Source organism: Vitis riparia, chromosome 6 (genome assembly GCF_004353265.1).
Source record: "Vitis riparia cultivar Riparia Gloire de Montpellier isolate 1030 chromosome 6, EGFV_Vit.rip_1.0, whole genome shotgun sequence".
NCBI classification, from domain to species: Eukaryota; Viridiplantae; Streptophyta; class Magnoliopsida; order Vitales; family Vitaceae; genus Vitis; species Vitis riparia.
In genome coordinates, this window is record NC_048436.1 from 3,140,399 (window position 1) to 3,160,578 (window position 20,180).

General features: G+C 36.6%; 1 protein-coding gene and 1 non-coding gene across 4 annotated transcripts; both read left to right on the top strand.

Annotated features, from left to right (window-relative positions):
* Nucleotides 1–278: 278 nt before the first annotated feature.
* LOC117915849 (magnesium transporter MRS2-11, chloroplastic) lies at nucleotides 279–19,993 on the top strand. 3 transcript variants are annotated; one of them, XR_004651459.1, is made up of 14 exons: nucleotides 279–688; nucleotides 762–834; nucleotides 1,095–1,165; nucleotides 1,818–1,903; nucleotides 2,035–2,125; nucleotides 7,145–7,213; nucleotides 8,697–8,777; nucleotides 8,854–9,019; nucleotides 9,138–9,183; nucleotides 17,205–17,285; nucleotides 18,547–18,629; nucleotides 18,982–19,025; nucleotides 19,157–19,384; nucleotides 19,530–19,993. XR_004651459.1 is itself a non-coding variant. In XM_034831570.1 (14 exons), exons 1-13 carry the CDS (start codon nucleotides 335–337, stop codon nucleotides 19,250–19,252), a joined length of 1,341 nt encoding a protein of 446 aa, XP_034687461.1. In that variant the 5' UTR covers nucleotides 279–334; the 3' UTR covers nucleotides 19,253–19,273; nucleotides 19,530–19,993. The 3 variants fall into 3 exon arrangements, 2 of the variants coding, with proteins under 2 accessions (XP_034687461.1, XP_034687460.1); XM_034831570.1 differs by having other exon boundaries at nucleotides 19,157–19,273; XM_034831569.1 differs by lacking the exon at nucleotides 19,530–19,993 and having other exon boundaries at nucleotides 19,157–19,516.
* Nucleotides 15,046–15,175, top strand: LOC117917178. The gene has a single exon (XR_004651644.1). It is a non-coding gene; the product is annotated as a small nucleolar RNA snoR86 (small nucleolar RNA).
* Nucleotides 19,994–20,180: the final 187 nt, after the last annotated feature.

Below are 20,180 nucleotides of genomic sequence, written 5' to 3' on the forward strand. Positions count from 1 at the left end.
TATGATTTTTTAATTTTAATTTTATTTTTTTTACTTAAAATTAATATTTTGTCATGAAAATTTTTCGTACCTAAAAGTTTTCTTTTCCAACCAATAGTTATTTGTTCTTGAAAGTAATCGTTTCACATGCATCAATTTTCCTTCTTTTTTTTTTTTTAAACCATAAACTATCAATTTTTTTTTTTAGTATTGTCAACCACAAAATGACAAATAAAAGGACTGTAAAAAGAATAATCAAAATTAATAAAGCCGAATTGAATATTATCCAAAAAGGTTCCCACTTGACTGGAGGTTTGGAACTCAGAGTCTCACATCACGAGCCTCCTGCCCAGAGATGCCACTCGCTCCATCCTCTTCTCCGCATCTTCTTCAATTCCCTGTCTCCTCACCTGCTCACCGCCTCCTCCTCTTCTCTGACCTCACCTGCGCCACATTCTTTCGCTCCTCATGGCCACCGCCATTTCCGATCTCCTTGAAGAAGGCCAATTCCTTCGTGTTTCCGATCTCCGTCCGGAGGGAGAAATGCTTCTCCAAATCAACCGAGGAGGATCTCCTGAGCGATTCGGAAACCCAAACAGGCGGAAACGACGACCGCCCGGCCTCTGTGGCTACCACTGGTGGTTCGCAGAGGATCGCGGCGTCGTCCACTGATTCTCTCTCTCTTGGAATTCGTGAGCCGGTCTATGAGGTCAGGAAGAATGTTTTTGCATTTCTGCTTTTTCGGATTTTTTATGATGGTTTGTTATTGCTGCTTGCTCTAGGTGGTAGAGGTGAAGTCGGATGGGAAGGTGTCGACTAGGAAAATCAACCGAAGACAGTTGTTGAAGTCAAGCGGTGAGTAAAAATATTTTCAATAAAGTTTGTGGTTTTGTTCTCAGTAGCATCACTAGGGTGATGAAATCAGAATTATCTTTTGCATGTCTATCCAATCTGGTTGGTACATAAATTCGATGCCAAACAAATGCTTACTCTGTACCTTTATTTTATTTTTATTTATTATTTATTCATAATGGTCAATTGCCTGATGAATCTTTAGAATTTGCATGACCTGTCACAGCTACATCTGATTTTTCTTTTCTTGTTTTTATCTTAAGGACTTCGTCCTAGAGATATACGGAGCGTGGATCCATCACTGTGGTTGACAAACTCAATGCCTTCTTTGGTGGTATTATGTCATCTTCTTCCGTGTTAGTCTGTTTGTTTCCTTTCTTTGTTTATGTTAGCTGTGCCTTCTGACTGTGCTTATTGATATGAAAATTTTACCTTTAAGAATGGACTTCATAGTGGATGATAATTTTGTGATGAATTGGTCTTTGTAATTTATTATTCTATGCAATTGCTTATAAAGTTTAGAAAGGGTTGTCATTTATTTTGTTTGTATTTTTCTCCAACATACCCATTAGATATCCAATGGAAACTTTCTGATCTACTTGATTAGGGGAGTTAAATTCTAAAAATTCAACTGAACACTGAACAGAATGCCTCTTGATAATATCCTTGATTCATTGTAAAATTGCTCTGAAGATGAAACCGTGGAGTTATTTTTTCCACTCCCAAATATAATAGTATGACCATTTGTGGCTTTTGGGAAACAGGTCTGGTGCGATTTCTATTTAATCCTGTTTTCTTATGTAATTGAAACTTAATTTTTATTTTCTTTTTTTTGTTCTTTTTTTTTTATGGGCGAAACTTAGTTTTTTAAAAATTTAGTACAGGATTCTGGCAAAAATTAAATAGTATAGGTGCAGCACCTTGTCTCATAGGCTGAAATTTGTGTTATACTTGACATTGTTTCGGTTTGGTGATTCATGTACTAGGTCCGCGAGAATGCTATACTATTAAATTTGGGATCATTGCGAGCAATAGCAATGCAAGAGAGTGTCTTTATATTTGACTATAATCGGTAATCACTGTCTCTTAGACCAGAAAATGTTTTTATCATGTGACCTGTATTTTTTTTTTTTATTTAGTACCAAATAATCCGATTAAACTATAAAATTAGTTAACTTTGCTACAATTATTGATCATTTTCAGTAAAGGAGGAAAAGCTTTCATGGATTCATTGTTGCCTCGCTTGAACCCTAAAAACATGAATGGTGGACCATCAATGCCATTTGAGCTTGAGGTTAGTTTAGTATCATACATCCTAGAATATGTTGGTCTTTGTTTGTATGTCTATTCTATTTACTTATGGTCTGTACATATTGCATACATAGTTGTTAAGTCGTAAAATGCATCATGTATCCTTTCCTTATAATATCATTTATCTTAAGTGTTCCTATGCAATAAAAAATAAATAGAGAAAAAATATGCATATATTAAAAAGTGCACATGTATTGGAAGAGTGAAGTATAAAGCAATATATAGCCAATCGATGAAAGGTAATAAGATTAAAAGAGTTAAGACATAGATATTTATCAATATCATATATATCAAAGCATTTAATACTTAGGTTGTGATAATTTAGGTTAAAAAAAATATGACGCTTATTGTATAAATTCATCACAAAATCAACAAAATAAATCTTTTGAATTAAATTTTAACTATAATCTTTAGTTCCAATTTCAATAAGTCATATACATTTGTATATATTGTTGATATTTGTTGTTGGGACCTTTTCGATAGTAGAACATCCTTTGAGGTGGGTAATGGGAGATGGGTGAAGTTTTGATAGGATGGCTAGTGTGGGGGAGGAACCCTTATGTCTATCTTTTCCCTCTCTATATGCCTTAACTTTGTCAAAAGAGGCTTGGGTAATTGATGTTTGGCAAGAACAAGGGAGGGGGACACTAGAATCCTTGTTTTGCTAAACACTTGAATGATTGGTAGTTAAACAATTTAGAAGCATTTTTCTCAGGGTTGCAAGGAAAATCTATGAAGAGGGAAGAGAAGGATAGGGTGGTGTGGATGGACTTGTGGTATAGTGTCTTTCTGGGTCGGGGTGCTCAATTCCTTTCTCAGAGGGCACTATTTGGAATTCATGGGTTTTTTCTAAAGTGAGTTTTTTGCTTCGAAAGCTAATTGGGGAAGGTATTGACCCTAGATTAGTTTCAAAATGAGAGGATGGTCATTAGCAAACAAATTTTATGTATGTAAAAGTGAATTGGAATAATTGATCACATGCCCCTTCATTGTCCCAAATCTAGGGTTTTATGGTAGTTATTTTTCTCCTTATTTGATGTCGTTTGGGTGCTTGCTTTTTCAGTTGGAGAGACTCTCTTAAGTTGGTGTGACTCCTATATGAGAAGAAAATGTGTGAAGATTTGGAGAGCCATCTTGTTGTTTATTTTTTGAATTGATGTGCATTCTAAAATGTAGAGCAGTAGTTCAATCATTGAAGAGCTACTTTGTTAGAAGTTGTCATCATGGGTTAGGATTTACATAGTAGAAGGATCGATGCCTTTAATCAGTTTTATAGATGTGGTGGGATCTATATGAGGGAGAAGGTAGGTTTTTTTTTTCTCCCTTTTGTTTTCCCTCTTTCAAGCTATGTCTCTTGTTATCCTTTGCATATGACTTATATACATGGGTGTATAGTTTTTTTAAACTTTTAATATATTCTCTTTGCTTATCAAAAAATAAACTAAAATAAGTTCTTGTGCTAGTGGAAGCGCTAATATCACATGTTATGCCCAATGGAAGTTTTAATGTCATTTGTTGGTAAAATAACATAAAAAATCATTCACACACAAAGATACATTAAGCTTTAATTGGCTTGACCAGCCATGCATACACCTACAAATGAGGAAGAATTATTCTACCATATTGTAAAGGATGTTATAAAGATCAGAAAAAACACAAATATTGAGCCTTGAAATTTCCCAAGTTTTTGAACTCCTTATATTTACACCCTAAACTGTAACCCCTTACTCTATCGGGTATCTCTCACTCTTCCTCATACACCTATATACCATGTATGATCTTTATATGTCTTTTTCCTCTCATTTACTGCATTATGGCTATCGAAAGAGTTAGAGAACGAGCCCTTCTTCCCCTCATCATCCCCCCTTAGAACCAGCCCCCGCACAGAGCTAGCTTTAGACTTCTCTCTCCTTTGGTCTGAGCACACACACAGAGAACTCCTTGCCTTCCACATCCCAAGCTGAACAAAGCAGAAAACGTCCTGCTCTGTTGCTGTGTAAATCCAGTAAGCACCGTATTTCCCCTTCCACCCAAACATTTCTGAAACACTCTCCAACTTCGAGAGCACTGCAGGTCTCTGCTCCTTCCACCAGCAGAGCCAAGCCCTTGCCACTGAATCTAACCCAAGAGGAGAAGTTTGGAACCCTCTCACAAATCCTCCCAGTCACCTTCCCTTTGACCTCCTCGACTGAAATCTCAAAGGTCTTTGAATCCAGTCCAAACCAACACTTACCTCCGGGAGAAACCACCGACATGTTGAAATGGAAACCTTTTGTCCTATACAAAAAACTCAGATCCGCTTTATTATTCTGGATACCTTTCAACTCATGAACCATTGCTTACAGAAATTAGTGTAATGAATGAGCTCCATTTCAACCATCATGTGCCAACAACACATCACAAGGCATTTTGTTAAGTAAGGAGTGGGCTCTTTTGTCTTTATGCTGCCTAGGTTTTTTGGGCGTTTAATGTATACTTTGTGTGTACTGTTTTCTCCGTTTCTAGGCGTTTCTAATACATGCTCTTATTTAACTATCAAAAAAAATAAGGATCTATTTTTACAAGGAAATAAAAATATATAAATTATTATACACAATAATCTTTTACCAAAAAAACCATATACAAAATGGGAATTTAAGACATCCAACAATATCTATATGTTTATGTTCACTTTCATAGTTTGAACCATCTAACCTTATCATCTCCTCCCTAAAAAGAGGAAATTTTGGGAAAAAAAAAAAAGCTAATATATTTAACAAAGTTTCATTGACCATTATATTCAAGGCAACCATCCAAATCATTAATATAACAACTTCCCAATATTCATCATAAAATTTCAAACTTTCATGTTTGTATTTGACAAGTGTTGAATGTTTTCATGTTGTGTTATTTTACCCTTCCCTTTCCCTTTTATCATCAATATTTTAACCTTAAAGTGCAACTTAATCAATTAATGCAACAATTGAAAAAAAATCGAATTTGATTTTTCTCAAAAACTATTCAAAATAGTCATAAGTTTATGTATCATGTATCATATATGTGTAATAACATATAGTTAAAGATAAGATATGATATGTAATAGTGATACATATTTTTTTACATAAAAAATGTATTCTATCATTATACCATAATGTATACCTAAGTTTTTAAAAACTACGGTTATTTATGGCATTGGATGTGTACTCTAAAGTAGACTTTGATAACAATCATTTCAGATCTGAACGCAAGCTAATTAGCTTGTATAGTATTTATAAATTATCGATGTCTAAAAGTATCTACTTAGTAAGTTATACACAAAATTGTTGCTTTAGACTGGCATCTGTCTTTGAGCCTCTCAAATGTTTCCATATGTCAGACTTAACCATAGCAGAATGTAATTTATAGTTTATACCTGTTGGTAGTTTTCCAGAAAGGTGCATGTAAAGAACAGTTTTATTGACAACAGGAATAGTTTCCACCTTTCTCCCTAATCAGCATTGGGTTTCAAATAAAATGGAAATTTCCTATTTTTAGTTGCTGATATGTTGAAAAGAATAAGAGCTTTACCATGTTCTTTGAAGAGGAAGGATAAAAATGAGGAGAATCTAGAAAAGGGAGCATGTAAAACAAAGTGAACTGTTGATTCTTTTACTATCTAGTGTAATTACCTTTTTTCTTTGTGAAAAAAATAAAGGAAAGAAGGCAGTTGTGTTCCTTTAAATGGAAATCAGTAAGAATTCAACCAATCATGCAATTTGGTAAAACCTCAATGAATCACGGTCTCATATGGACTCCACATGTCCCTATGAGCGACAATCTAGGGCCTGTAAGGAAATTCAGAGCATAGATTCTTGATCACAGGTTTGCACATCTTCGATCATAAAATGAGAGAACTGGCCGACTACACATTCCCCTAAATTTTGTCATCAATACTACCTGATAACACTCTAGTATGCTGTTGGCAAATATAGATAAAGTTTAATGGGAAATCCTGTATCCAAATTCTAGAGAACCTCTCAGCAATTTATATCAGCCAATAGATTAGACTCTTTAAAAAATGTGATCACACCACAATCATCTAAGGTGTAAACAATCAGATCTATGTAAACTAGTAGCTTGGGCATTAATCACAACTTTAGAGTCACCTTCAAATTCAATGCTTCTAGTTTCTTGATTTACTGAAAACAGTAGTTCATCCTATAGAAATGTGCATTCAATGATCAGATAGAAGTATTACGGAGCAATTTGGTGGTAACTTTATCACTCCATTACTATCCTTTCAAAACCCAACCAGCAGAAGTACCTGCCATCAAAATTAAGCTTCCAACCAAAACTAAGGGGTCCATTGTATCAATTGTCACTCCAAACATAGACTTTATTAGAAAAATGCAGCTGTTGCAAAAGAGGTAAATATTATGATAACCATCCTGACATTTAAAGAATGAATTATTATCATTATTAATAATAAAATAAGGATTCGAACAGTGGTAGAGCCAGGAAATTAATTTTAGGGGGGGCAAAATTTAGGACAGGGAAAAAAAATGGTTTTCAGTCAATTAAGGACATTGGGCTTTCATCTATATACATCTTTGTCCAAGACAACAAATCACAAAGAAAATTACTTCAGTCAATTTTTCTCTCATTCTTATAATTTCTTTTCTAGCCTCAACTTCAAGGCCATACCATGTACTGATTGTGTAATAGTTTATCCTCAGTGCTTTTGGTTAGGAGCCAATTCCAACCATCATGCATTAAAAAAATTTAAACTTATATTTGTTGCAAAGAAGAGATGATGCATTAATGTTGCTCGTTAGTGTACTTTTATGGGTGTATTGATCTCAAGGTTCAACCCATGGCAATCAACTATGTATTCATCCTATCATTTGTATTTTACAATGTTTCAACCATATGGTCTTCTGGAGTTTAAAATTATTTTTAGTTCATCTTAAGCCTTTACTATTTAATATTTCTCGCATATAGTTATCTGGAATTTATGAAAAGGTTTGCAATGTGGTACTTTCAGGTCGTTGAAGCAGCCTTGCTTTCAAGGATACAGCGTTTGGAGCAGAAACTGATGGATCTAGAACCTCGTGTGAGTATGGGAGCTAGTGAGTATAGTTTTTTTTCCCCTTTTTTTTTTCTTTTTTCTTGTATTTTTATCTCTTCTTCGGCATCATTTATTTCAAGAATAGGTTACTGGACTAAAACTGACACCCATCAATTAAGGGAATGTGGTTGGCCTAGCACCTGGACATTCTATGATTTGTTGCTGCTGCTGCAGGCACCCATCTTCTCATGACAGTCTTCTAGAATATCCCTTTACAAGCAGTACAGCCAATCATAATCCATTCTTACACTAGTTGCATTCTTATACTAGGTGAAATAAGCAGTTAAATTAAAAGCACTTGTAAAAGAGCTACAACAAACCACCACCTGGTACAAAACCAATGCCCTAAAGACCTAGAAAAACAGAATGCCCCCAGATGACCTTCTTGTAGGCAAACAAAGTTCGCTTTCTGCAATCTTATCAAATCCTTGATACTGTACCTCTTGTTGCTGACATTGACCCCTCTGACGTTCCAAGACTTGTTGCATACTTGTATAAACATCAATTTATAGGAAGACTATTTGATAATGCATGCTTTGTAGACTGTCCTGCTAGTGTAGATACAACTCAAGCCAATCTCAATCATTTCCTCTTTGTACACGTGAATTTACTTATCTTCCAGTGAAACAACTGACAATTAATCAGATAGATGATTTTGGAAAATAAACAAATGGACATGATTTAGTTTGTAATGTTGGCTGATTGGCTTTGTTTGGGGCTAATTATGGATATAAAACATGCATCCAAGGTTCACATAATTCCAAGATATATTTCCATTTAACTTTCACTTGAAAAGGCTGTCTTACAGTTGATTGGATGATAACAGATTGCATGCCCCCAAAAAATTATTGCATCCTTATAGTTCTGTTTCTCTAGGATAACAATTTTGTTTTTCATAAGAGAACCTCAGGCTTCTCACAACCTCAAGTTTAAACGCTTGACATCATTTAACAAGGATGCAACTGATAGGACAGAAAGCCAGATTTATTATTTTGAGGATAACTTGGAAAATAATTTTTTGACATGATCCCTTTTTTTATTGCATCCTTATAGTTCTGTTTCTCTAGGATAACAATTTTGTTTTTGGTAAGAAAATTTCAGGCTTCTCACAACCTCAAGTTTAAACGCTTGACATCATTTAGCAAGGATGCAATAGATAGGATAGAGAGCCAGATTTATTATTTTGAGGATAACTGGGAAGATAATTTTTTGACATGATCTTTTTTTTTAATCGTTCATCGTTGTCTGTTCTTTGTTTTGTTCTGTTTCTTCCATTTGGATTTTTTGTTTGAGAGTCATACACATAAACATCAGTCATCCACACCCCTCTTCTGAGTTTTACAAACCACTTATGGTCCTTTCTGCATGACTGCCTTACGGATGAGAAGTTGCCACTTTGTGTTTCTTGTTAAAAACTAATTTATTTTTCATGTTATTTTCTTAAATTCATTACTATTTGTGCTTTCAGGTCCAAGCTCTGCTTGAGGTTTTACCAAACCGATTAACTGCTGACATATTGGAGCAACTTCGCCTTAGCAAGCAAACTTTGGTATAGTTTAACTACGGTTCATTGTAATCCACCAAGTTATGAGAAACATCTGAGCTTTAATTATTTTTATTGGAAGGTTGAATTAGGTTCAAGGGCTGGAGCTCTCAAACAAATGTTGCTTGATCTTCTAGAGGACCCCCATGAAATACGCCGTATGTGTATCATGGGAAAAAACTGCACACTTGTGAAAGGGAAGGAAAACATGGAATGCTCTGTTCCTCTAGAAAAACAGATTGCTGAAGGTATGTTAAAAAGTTTTCTTTGTCTGTGATAGAAATGTTTTACATTAAGGGAACTTGTAAATTTCCATGCAATATTGTACTAATATGTTTCTATTTTATATGATTTTGCTATTTGTAGAAGAGGAGGAAGAAATTGAAATGCTTTTGGAAAACTATCTTCAAAGGTTATTTCACAATCCCAATTCAAGTGCATATGAAGCATTTTTTGTATAGCACTGAATCTTGAGTTCTTTCTGCACCTGCATTATAAATTTCTTCTACTTAATGTGAACCTTAGATATGAAATAATGACACTTTAAAAAAATTTATTGCTGTGATACTCGATATTAGAGAATTCATATTTACACTAGTCATTCAGGCGGCCATGTTTTAGTACAAGCAGTAAAACATAGGCCAAAATTAGAAATCCTAATTCTATGTTTAGTTAAAAATCGTATAGGATAAATAGTGTGATAACTTATTTTGAGCTCTTTTATATCCCTTTTCATCAAATGTAATAATTCCATTTGAGAAAGGATATTTTATCTTTTTTGATAAGTAAAGCAATTGTATTAAAAGCACCAAAAAAATGTATAAGGTATACACGGTGTATACAAGGCAAAAAGGGGGGAAGGACAAAAAAACAACACCCTCACTTCACTTGCCGCCCAACCAATCTATGAAGTCAAAAAGGGACAAAGAACTAGACCCTAAATGTACCCTAACCTACTCTAAAAACTTGTACATAAAGGAACATAAAATAGCATGGTCTGTTAGTGCTGAATCTTTAAAGGCTCTTTGGTTTCTCTCCTTCCATAAAGTCCAAAATAAGCAGAGAGGAGTTGCTTTTCAGGCCTTTTTTCTTTTCTTCCCAACAAAGGCACCCACCAACTAAAGAGGGCATCCTTGATTGAGAGAGGCATTACCCATTGTACACCAAACATAGCAAAAACAAGGTGCCACAACATGATTGCCTGAGGATAGTGAAGGAGAGTATGCTTTGCTGACTCCTCTTCACCTTTACACAAATAACATTTGCTTGGAAGACTCCACCCCCTCCTTTTTAGCTGATCTAGAGTTAGAATTTTGTCCCAAACTGCTTCCCAAGCAAATAAGCTAACTCTCATTAGCACCTAGGGATTCCATACCATGCTTCAGGGGAATCCTTGTGAGGAGCAACCTGCTAAGCAGAAGTAGAAAGATTTGACTGAAAAGGTGCCTCCCTTTGACGGCTGCCAAACCATAACATCCTATACTCCTCTTATCACTTGCCCTTGCAATTTTCTAAGCAACTCTTCCACGTTTCCCAATTCCCAATCAATTTGTCTTGTGAATACTGGATTCCAACAGCCCACTTCCCTAACCTATTCCCACATTTGGCTCACCAAACTTCTTTATCTCTGGCCATTGCAAACAACTCTGGAAAAGGCACAACTAAGGGTTCCTTCCCACACCACCTATCTTTCCAAAACCTTACCCTCTTGCCATTCCCCACCATAAGGCCAACCCTTTTATAAAACACCTTCCACCCACTCCGAATCGCCTTCTAAAGGCCCACCCCATAGCCTTCCATCAAACATCTAGAACACCAACCCCCTTCTTCCTCTCCATACTTCCCTACAACCACCTGTATCCAAAAGGACTCATTCTCAGAAGCAAATCTTCAACACCACTTCCCAAGAAGGGCCTTATTTAGTAAAGAAAGCTTTCTAACATCCAAACCCCCTTCCTTTTTATTGAAACCAACAATTGCCCACTTACAAGATGGGGCTTTCTTTAGAGTTCTTCTCCCCCCCAAAGGAAATCCCTTTGGATCTTTTCTAATCTAAGACTCGCCTTACAAGGAATCACAAATAAAAATAGATAATAAATTGGCAAGTTAGATAAGGTATTCTTTAATAAAGTCAATCTCCCTCCTTTTGACAAGTATTGTCTCTTCCATAGAGCAAGTCTTTTCTGAAATCTTTCCTCCATTACATCCCAAGCTTGAACGGATTTAAAAGAAGCATCCAAGGGGAGACCCAAATAAGTAGAGGGGAGAGAGCCCACTTTGCAACCCACCACCATAGCCAAATCCTCTTTATTAGAAACTTTCCCCACTAGGATTAACTCACTTTTATCCAAATTAATTTTTAAGTCATAAATCACTTTGAACCACATGAACACCCAACTTAAAGCCTCTAAATGCTCCTTGTTTAAGTCATTGAAGATTAGAGTACCGTCTGCAAAAAGTAGATGGGACACCACCTTACCCTCACCTCCTCTTCCACTAGCCAAGAAACCCTGAATGAATCCCCCTTCCATAGCCTTCTTCAAAATACTAGAAAGCACCTCCATTGCCAAAATGAAAAGAAAATGGGGAAGGGGATCTCCCTGCCTTAGGCCTCTGGAACTTACAAAGAAACCAGTAGGAGTTCCATTAATCAGAACCGAAAAACGAGCAGAAGAAAAGCACCACCTCATCCACCTAACCTACTTAGCCCCAAAACTCATTTTCTCCATGATTGCTAATAAGAAATACTAGTTCACATTGTCATAGGCCTTCTCAATGTCCATTTTGCAGATGAATCCCCTTTTCTGATCTTTTTACCCTTGAGTCTAAGGCCTCATTTGCTATGAAGACTGCATCCAAGATTTGTCTACCCTCCACAAAAGCATGTTGGGAATTTGAAACTACTCTCCCAGCCACTCTTCTTAACCTGTTAGCTAAAACTTTAGCAAGAAGCTTATAAAGGCTCCCTACTAAACTTATAGGGCAAAAATCCTTCAAATTCTCTGCACCCCCTTTCTTGGAAATGAGCACAATAAAAGTGGTATTAAGGCTTCTCTCAAAAAACCCGTCTAAAAAAAAATCAGCAAAGAAACCTATCACCTCAACCTTCACAATGTCCCAACAAAATTGCCAAAAGGCTAAGGAGAACCCATTAGGACTCCGAGCCTTATCCCTGCACAAACTGGATAGCGCTGCAAGGACCTCTTCCTCCGAAAAAGGATTCTCCATGGCCCTCGAATCTTCATTGTCCAGCACTAGGAAAGGCAACCCGTTAATGCTTGGTCTCCAATCATCCATTTCTAACAAAACTCTTTGGAAAGTGTTAACCACCTCCTCCTTTATCTCATCTTCCCTTGGCAACCTTCTTCCATTTACTTTGATAGCAACCAAAAAATTCCTTCTTCTCCGGGCATTAGCCATCTTGTGAAAAAACCGAGAGTTTTTATCCCCTTCTTTCAGCCATAGTTGTCTCGATTTTTGCCTCCACAAAGTCTCTTCCATGCTTGTCCACTTGTTGAAATCCTCCATAGCCCTTCTTCTAGCCTTGGACTCTTTAGGGGAAAGACCCAAATCTCTGTCTCTAGCATCCTAGTAACCAATCTGGGAAAGGGCAGATTCTTCGTTGGAGGAAACATTCCCAATCACCTCTCTGTTCCACTTTTTGAGATCCTGCTTCAACACCTTTAGCTTGCAAGCTAAGATGTGGCTAAACAAGCCACTGAAAGTATAACCGGTCAACCATCTCCTAACCAGATCTTTGAACCCTTCCACTCTCAGCCACATATTCTCAAAACGGAAAGGAGTTTTGCCACTTTTGATCTCACCCCCATCTAGAAGAATAGGAGCATGGTTAGAAGTGGGTTTGGGTAGCAACTTCTGAGAAAGACCATTAAAGTGGCTCTCCCACTCTTCTGAGACCAAGAAATGATCTAGCCTAGAAGAGGATCTATTATTCATGCCCCCACACCAAGTAAAGCAGCCCCTTGTGAGAGGTAAATCCCTTAGTTGAAACTATTAGAGAAATGATATATATTAATTTGTTCCATAAAAAATTAAAAAATCCTTATATGTAATACAATTTTAAGATAATATTACAATATACTATAATTTGATATACATGTTAATTAAAATATAACATAATAGTGATCTCATAAATTATTAATATTATTTATAAACGAATAAAATGTCATGCATTAGAAAATAGGTTGGCTAGTGATTTCCAAATGATACTCACTATGAAAGTAACTCCGTGGTTTGTCTAAATACCAAATGGTGGTTCACCACACATCAAGCATATGTTCTCATTTATTATTTTATTATATGCATATATGTGCAATTTACATGGTTTAAAACTGTTAGCATTTTCTTCAGTGTGGATGTATTTATTTATTTAAATCAGCCGTAAACAGAAACATATGAATGAAAGAAATGAGGAACATAAGAGAAGGATAGTAGATCCCCCAAGAAAACAAAAACAAGGAACATATGGATTGCACCTGTAAAGAATTCTTAAAAAAACATCAGCATGGGTGATCCTAAAATCCTGTAAAAAATTAGCCCCTTGTTCTGACCTGTTGCCTTCTTATTAGCTCCCATCCACTATAGAACTACCTGCCTGGAGGTTGCTCATAGGTCAAGCACCTTGGCATAAGGTATATATGATAGTCCCAGAGCAACAAACTAAGGCTCTCTAGTCTCTATAAGAGCCAACAACTCCACTATGATATGTCTCACCTTCAAAGGTAGGCTTTCCACATGATCTCTGTAGACAGTGGAACTGATCTGAGCTGCCAGGGAGCCAGAGCAGCCATTAGAGACGAATTTAACTTTATCCTTAGGAGGAAGCAGACACATGCTCCCGGCTCTGCAATTGGACCTTGTGGAAGAGGAAATGGATGGATAATTAAATAAAAAATCATGTGTAAAGGAATTAATCAAATGAAATTCCAGCCCAATTTTCCCCATTGAAATGATGGCTTTCTGCTTTTGTTATTATTTAAAAAAAAAATGAGGAGAAAGTGACTGGAATTATGCCTTATTATTTATTTATTTAATATGAAGCAACAATTTCATCGCAATGAAATATTAAGTACAAAGAAGGATGAGAAATCTTTCCAAAATCCTATATATAAAGTCTGATAAAAAAATGTGGATAAGTATATGCTAGTTCAAAAAGACAAATCTAGCTACAATTTACAAAGATACAATATCTCCTACATAGGAAACCGTATGTCTAGCTTCATGTTTTGCTAATGCATCTGCCACACAATCGCCTAAGCTTGGAAGAGAAGATGCTAGTGTGGATTGGTATAATTTAGCAAAATCCAACCATGTGAAGGCATTTTAATGTGGTGATTTTTTTTTTTTTTTGATAGGTAATAGCAATTGTATTAAAAGCATCTAAAACATGCCTAAAGTATACATGATGTATACAAGGCCAAAAAAGGGGAGGGATTCACAAAAACAACACCCTCACCTCGCTTATAACCCCACCAATCAATAAAGTCAAATAAAGACAAAGTGCTAGACCCCAAATGTACCCTAACCCACTCCAAAAACATATACATGAAGGAGCGTAAAATAGCATGGTCTATCAAGTCTGAATCTTCAAAGGCTCTTCGATTTCTCTCCTTCCAAAGGGGTCCAAAATAATCATTTTGGTGTGGTGAATTTGATGATTGTACTCAAAGGGCTGACTCCTCCCAGGGCATCCTGATAAAGAAAAGAGAGAAATATGCTGGTCGAGATGCCATTCTTCATGCTCTTGAACTTGAGATGCAACAGCTGGTGCAGAAATAGGGGAAATTAGAGGCTGTCATACCTGCAAAAGCTTTTGCAAAATCTGAAGTGCAAGGGGAAGATGGAGGCATGAGCCGTGAGGAGCCAGGTGAGTCTGCAGTTACTGGTGCTTTGTCTCACCTGCATCCTCATGACCCTGTTTCTACTACTGTGGGGGTTTCCAATGGCAACTGAAAAGGGAAGAGGAACATGCACATCTCACTAAAAGAAATTGATGGAAAAGGTTCAAATGGAGCCATTCATAAACCATATCTGGAGGAAAATGGAAGCACAATTAACCTAAGGACTTTGGGGCAGAGTATGATGTTCCATCATAGCAGCAAAGACGTGGTCTTCTGTTCCACCTCTAGGGTTAGGGTTAGGGTTGGGGTTTTACTTTTCTTTGAGATTTGGAGGCTTTTTTCTTTTTGTTTTCTTGGCATCCAGTGTTGTTTGTAGATGTATGGTGTTTTTTTTACTTTGAAGCCAATTAGCAGAGCAAGGGCGTCGAATAAAAGAGAAATGACGCAATTTGCCTTGAAGGTTGGCGATAAGGAAAAATGGCGATTCTCCGTGCCTGTCAATCATTCTTATTTTGATCATGGCCTCGAACAAGTCGCTACATTCTATTTTCACTTCTCCACTTTTCCAATCAAAAAAATCATAGCAGCAAAGATTTTGACAATGGTTTTCATGCGGCTGATTTAATTGAAAAGGACTTTGGAACCCCAGTGGATGGGTTGGACAGCAGAGGATGCTTATTAACATCAAAAACTGCACCTAGAACTTGAAATATGATTAATTGAGAGGACTTAGCTTGGGAAGATCAGCCTGCTTTGTAAGGAAACTGGGAGGACACAGGCAAGTGCTTTGATCCCATATTTGTTGGCCATCATAACCCTGCTGGTAGGATGAAAAACAATGGTGGGTGTGGATTTTGGGGGTTCAAACAAATTATCAAGAGGAGCATGTCCCTATTATTTCCTTAATGAGTCAGTTAAATGGAAAGGTAATAGTAGGGGCATCCAATCCAAATGGAAGCATTGGAAGATGGTTCATCTCAATGCATCTTTCTTCAAATGATGACTTGGGCAATGATGCATTTGATAACAACAAAAAAATAGAGCACTTCCACCAGGTTGGAGAACTGCTAGAAGGACAACCAATTTCCATGTAGCCCAGCCCCATCCATCATCAGCACTGGATGGTGACAAAGCTTTGATAGATCTCCCTTTTGGGGATCAAGGAAGAAAGGCATCATATAAGTAATCAAGTGCAGGTGTTCTGCTCAAAAAGCAAGCATGATGAGGAAAAGCCTCCCTTACATTGCCTGGCCTCTAACAGACCAGAAGTTCCCTAGAAGGATGCCAAAGATGGTAAGCTTATCTTCTAGCCAAAAAAACAAGGACTATCTTCGATTGCCATTTAACAGAAACACAGTAACAAGCGAAAACATGAGTTTTGTGGGCCCACTGTAAGAGCTTGCATTCCTGTCCAACTAGTATTTAGTAGGTTAAATGAGTCAGTCTGTAGACTGACGTCAAGAGCAGCTAGTAATGTGGTTTCAGTGAATGGTGATCTGGAGAAAAATCTATAAAAAAAAAAATCAATTGTTGTTCCATTTTCCCCAACTAAAAAAATCTTTCAAAGCATCCATTGTTGCTATTTTTTTCCCCAACTAAAGAATGCCCACCCCAGCCCTTATTACTGCGCCAGCATCATGAGGGTGAAAATTTCTGTCTGCCTTGAATAATCTGATGAAAAACAAGTAACAAGAGAAAACATATATGCAGTGAACTTGGGTTAAGATGAAGCTCTTTAGGATCCGCCAAGTCACTGACCCAGCAACACTGCAGTTAGTGGGTTTCTAAGGAAAGCAGAGCAGATGAAAATAGGAAATTGTTTATTAGCCAGAAAAATAGAAAAATAGGTAACTTGAAATTCACATCAATGAATGCATGTTGTTCCGTTTTCATTTTCATATAGGCATGTGGCCTTATGCCTGAATATTTAGAGAGGTGCTTCACACACTTTTCTAGTGCATTTCCAATTATAAAGTTGAAATATTTTTTTTATCTGGAATACATTTTCTTTCAGGATCCTTGGAGCATGTAGCAGGTGCCAGTTGTATACTCTTTTTCTTGACTTCTTACATTCTCCTGTGTTATATTGTTTTTGGTTGTTTGCTTGAATGGATCTAATTAGTTTTGTTGCTAGTATATTACTTGAAGTTGTTCAAATTAGGTGGAAAACTTGGACCTGCAAGTCTGTGTAACAATCTTACTCGAGCTCCACTAGCTTCCTCGGGCAAAGCTACCTAAGAAGCTTCATTTTTAATTAATTTTTTAGGATAAAATTCATGTTTAGTTAGTTTTTTGTCCCAATGGGACTTGAACCTAGAACCTCCCACAAACCCTTCCCAACCCTTTACGACTTGAGCCAAGCCTCAAGGGCATGTTTATTACATGTAGTATTTTCAAGTTCAGTTCCACTTAATGGAATAGATGTAAGGCATAAAGCTTTTAAGAAGTTGCCGTTTAGTTGGGTTTGAACTTGCCTGTTATTTTGACTTGGAGTTGTGAAACAGAAATATTACTAGCTTGCTTATGTTATCCATTTCTAGGGCTAGCTTTAATGTCTTATTTCCCCTTGCAGATGTGAATCTTGTCATGGTCAGGCTGAAAGGCTTCTTGATTCTGCCAGAGAAATGGAAGATTCAATTGCTGTTAATTTAAGGTTTGGATGATAACTGATGGTGTCAATATATAGCGTACGTTTGTTTTGATGGATTTTCAAATGAATTAATATATTCATGAAATAAACAGGATAGCCCACCAAATAAGTAAACCTCTTTCCCTCACACTCAGCTTAAGTTACAAGATCCTTGGCTTTTGTTTTTGAGCAAGATGAAATCTTGTAAAAGCAGCCTCCCAAAGTATTCTTATTTAACTAAAAAGGAAAAGAAAAGGAATTGGTCTCCATTTTGAAGTGTTACTAGAGAAGTATTGATCTTATTGTGCCACAAGCTGTCTCAAAATCCACCGACCTAAGGTTTTGTATTTGTGCAAATAGTGTGAATTTGCATTGGGAAAGAGGATATTACCCATGTCTTTTTTCTTTTATGAAAATATTATTAATCAAACAGAAAATAATAATAATAATAATAAAGAAGAAGAAGAAGAATGAGATGCCTGTCAAGAAGTGAGGGTGGAACTCAACAAAATAAATGATAAACACAAATAACTTGAGTGCATAGAAATGGGTAGACTTGGATAATCTGTGTACTGATTGTGGGGAATCCATACTAATGATTCCAAATTCATGAATTCATGATTCCCAAATATAACAAGGTTGGAAATTCTTAGGGTTTCACGCCCTCCTTTCTTTCTTTCTTTCATTCTTTTCTTTTCTTTTTTCTTAAGAAAAAAGAAAAGAAGACAAAGAAGAAACTGTTTTTTTTTTAATACTGGCCCTAAATTTAATTTAATATTTGTAATTGTATCATCATTGTGAAAATATATACACACAAGATACCATTACCCTCCAGACATTCCTGCCTAATAAAACTTTTAACATTAGGTGGACTCCTGCTTCTGCTTCATTTTTTCTCACTACTCCATCGTGGGGAGTCAACTTTGGCTGCAACTTGGGTTGGGCCAGGCTGATCACTGAATTCCATGGCAATGTGCTGGCCTGAGTCTGGCCAACAGGGGTTCACCTAGATAGTGTCAAGCCAGACTAAAGAGTCTGAACTAAACCTAGGCCTGACCTTATTTATGGTAACGGAAAAATCTCGTGCATATAAAATAATTTAGAATATCAGCAGTAATCATGCATTATCAAACAAGACCAAATTTGTATTTCTAGTTCCCATATGAAAATTATGCTTACCTCTGACATATGGGATAAACTGACACTTTGGGTAATCAAGTGTTGTTACCTTAGGCAATGACAATTGTTAGTCCAATAGTGAATTTCAACTCTTTTTCCTTATCAGCTCTCGGAGGCTTGAGGTAAGCAGAGTGGAATTGCTTCTTCAGGTAGGGACATTTTGTATAGCAGTTGGCGCACTGGTTGCAGGTATTTCCTTCACAAGAAATAAATTAGAACTGAATTGCGTATTAGTTATTTCATGTGGGAATATTTGAAGTGTAAACATCCCGTAGATACGATACTACTCCATTTTGTTTTCCATTTAATAAGAAGATTGACACTTTTTTTGGAGGCATGTGATCATACTAAACATAAATTCGTGAGTTCTTGGCGTCCTAAGGATGACCCTATACATTTTTTTAATTATAAAGATCCTATATGTCATATGCTTTCTCCGACTCAATAAATACGCTTTCAAATTCTCTCCTCCAAAGTCAGTTATTCTGATTCATCATCCTGCTCAAGCCCATGTCAAGGCCTTGTTCTTTTCTTGTTACAGGTATATTTGGCATGAACTTGAAGTCCTATCTCGAAGAACATGCGGTATGTTAAGTCTTTAATATTGTTCCTTCCTTACCTGTTCTGCTAACTTCTCAATCTTGTTGCCATGACCGTCAGAGAGGTTATATCACTGTTATTAATATATTTTTACCCTCTTGTTTGGATTGATGCAGTTTGCCTTTTGGCTAACAACAGCTGGGATAATTGTTGGTGCTGTTGTGGCATTTTTTCTTATGTACTCGTATCTTAGGGCAAGGAAGATATTATAAATTTCAAAGATTCAAGTGCAGGCAAGTTCTATTGCCTTTGTACAAGTATTGCTACCACATAGATTTGAGTTCATGATAAGAAGCTCTAGAGATCTCCAAAGATAAAGCACAAATCCTGAAAGTTGAACAGATGTAATGAAGGCCCCTTTAAGTAGCAAATTCCAACTAATTTAGCAGTTTTTCTGCTCTTCATGGCAGACTTGAGTTGAAGAGATCTGATATTACACTTATTCTTATGAATTCTCAGAATCTAATGTTATATCCCATTCATTTACAGATAATATCAAACATTCAGCTCCCACTCAACCAGATGACTGACAAGGTACCTGGAAATGTTTTACCAGTATGATTTTGGTTGCTGTTGGTAGCCTACTATTTGTACTAAAAAAACTCCATGCTTTAAGATTGTATTGGAAGCTATCAGCATCCATCAAAACCACCAGGTAGGTGTTCCATTACTGGTTGCAGTTTGAATGCTTTTACTGTTGCAGAGACCAAGCAGGCCCTGCAAATTCTCTCAATCATGCCTCCCCGCTTGGAGTGTATATCCCTGAAGGGAGGGCAGTGAATAAGCACTCTGAGAGTGACGCAATTATTTTGTAAACAAATATGATTTTGAATTGAGATGGGGACGGGCATATTCTAGTATGTGTAACGAATTCCACATCATCCAAACAGAATTGCCTTTTGAGATTGTCCCCGTTTAGTAATATTTGGTAATTTATTCTTTCTTTTTTTTAATTTCCGAAAGTTTTGAGGGCCACGAAAATCCTCCAAGTAAATATTTGGAAGTTTGGGAAAGGAGGTCTTAGCCAAACGGTTATTTTGTTTAGCATTATCATAGAGACCACCTATTTGTTTGTTTAGCAGGCTCTTCACTGAACCATGAATAAACTCTACCAAGGATTGCCAAGCACTTGGTACTGGG

Bases quoted from the DNA above. Each gene is read 5' to 3' on its own strand.
- LOC117915849 (XM_034831570.1), top strand. From the start codon at position 335: ATGCCACTCGCTCCATCCTCTTCTCCGCATCTTCTTCAATTCCCTGTC. The intron at 8,778-8,853 runs GTATAGTTTAAC...TTTTATTGGAAG, and splicing joins GCCTTAGCAAGCAAACTTTG to GTTGAATTAGGTTCAAGGGC. The intron at 19,026-19,156 runs GTATGTTAAGTC...GGATTGATGCAG, and splicing joins CCTATCTCGAAGAACATGCG to TTTGCCTTTTGGCTAACAAC.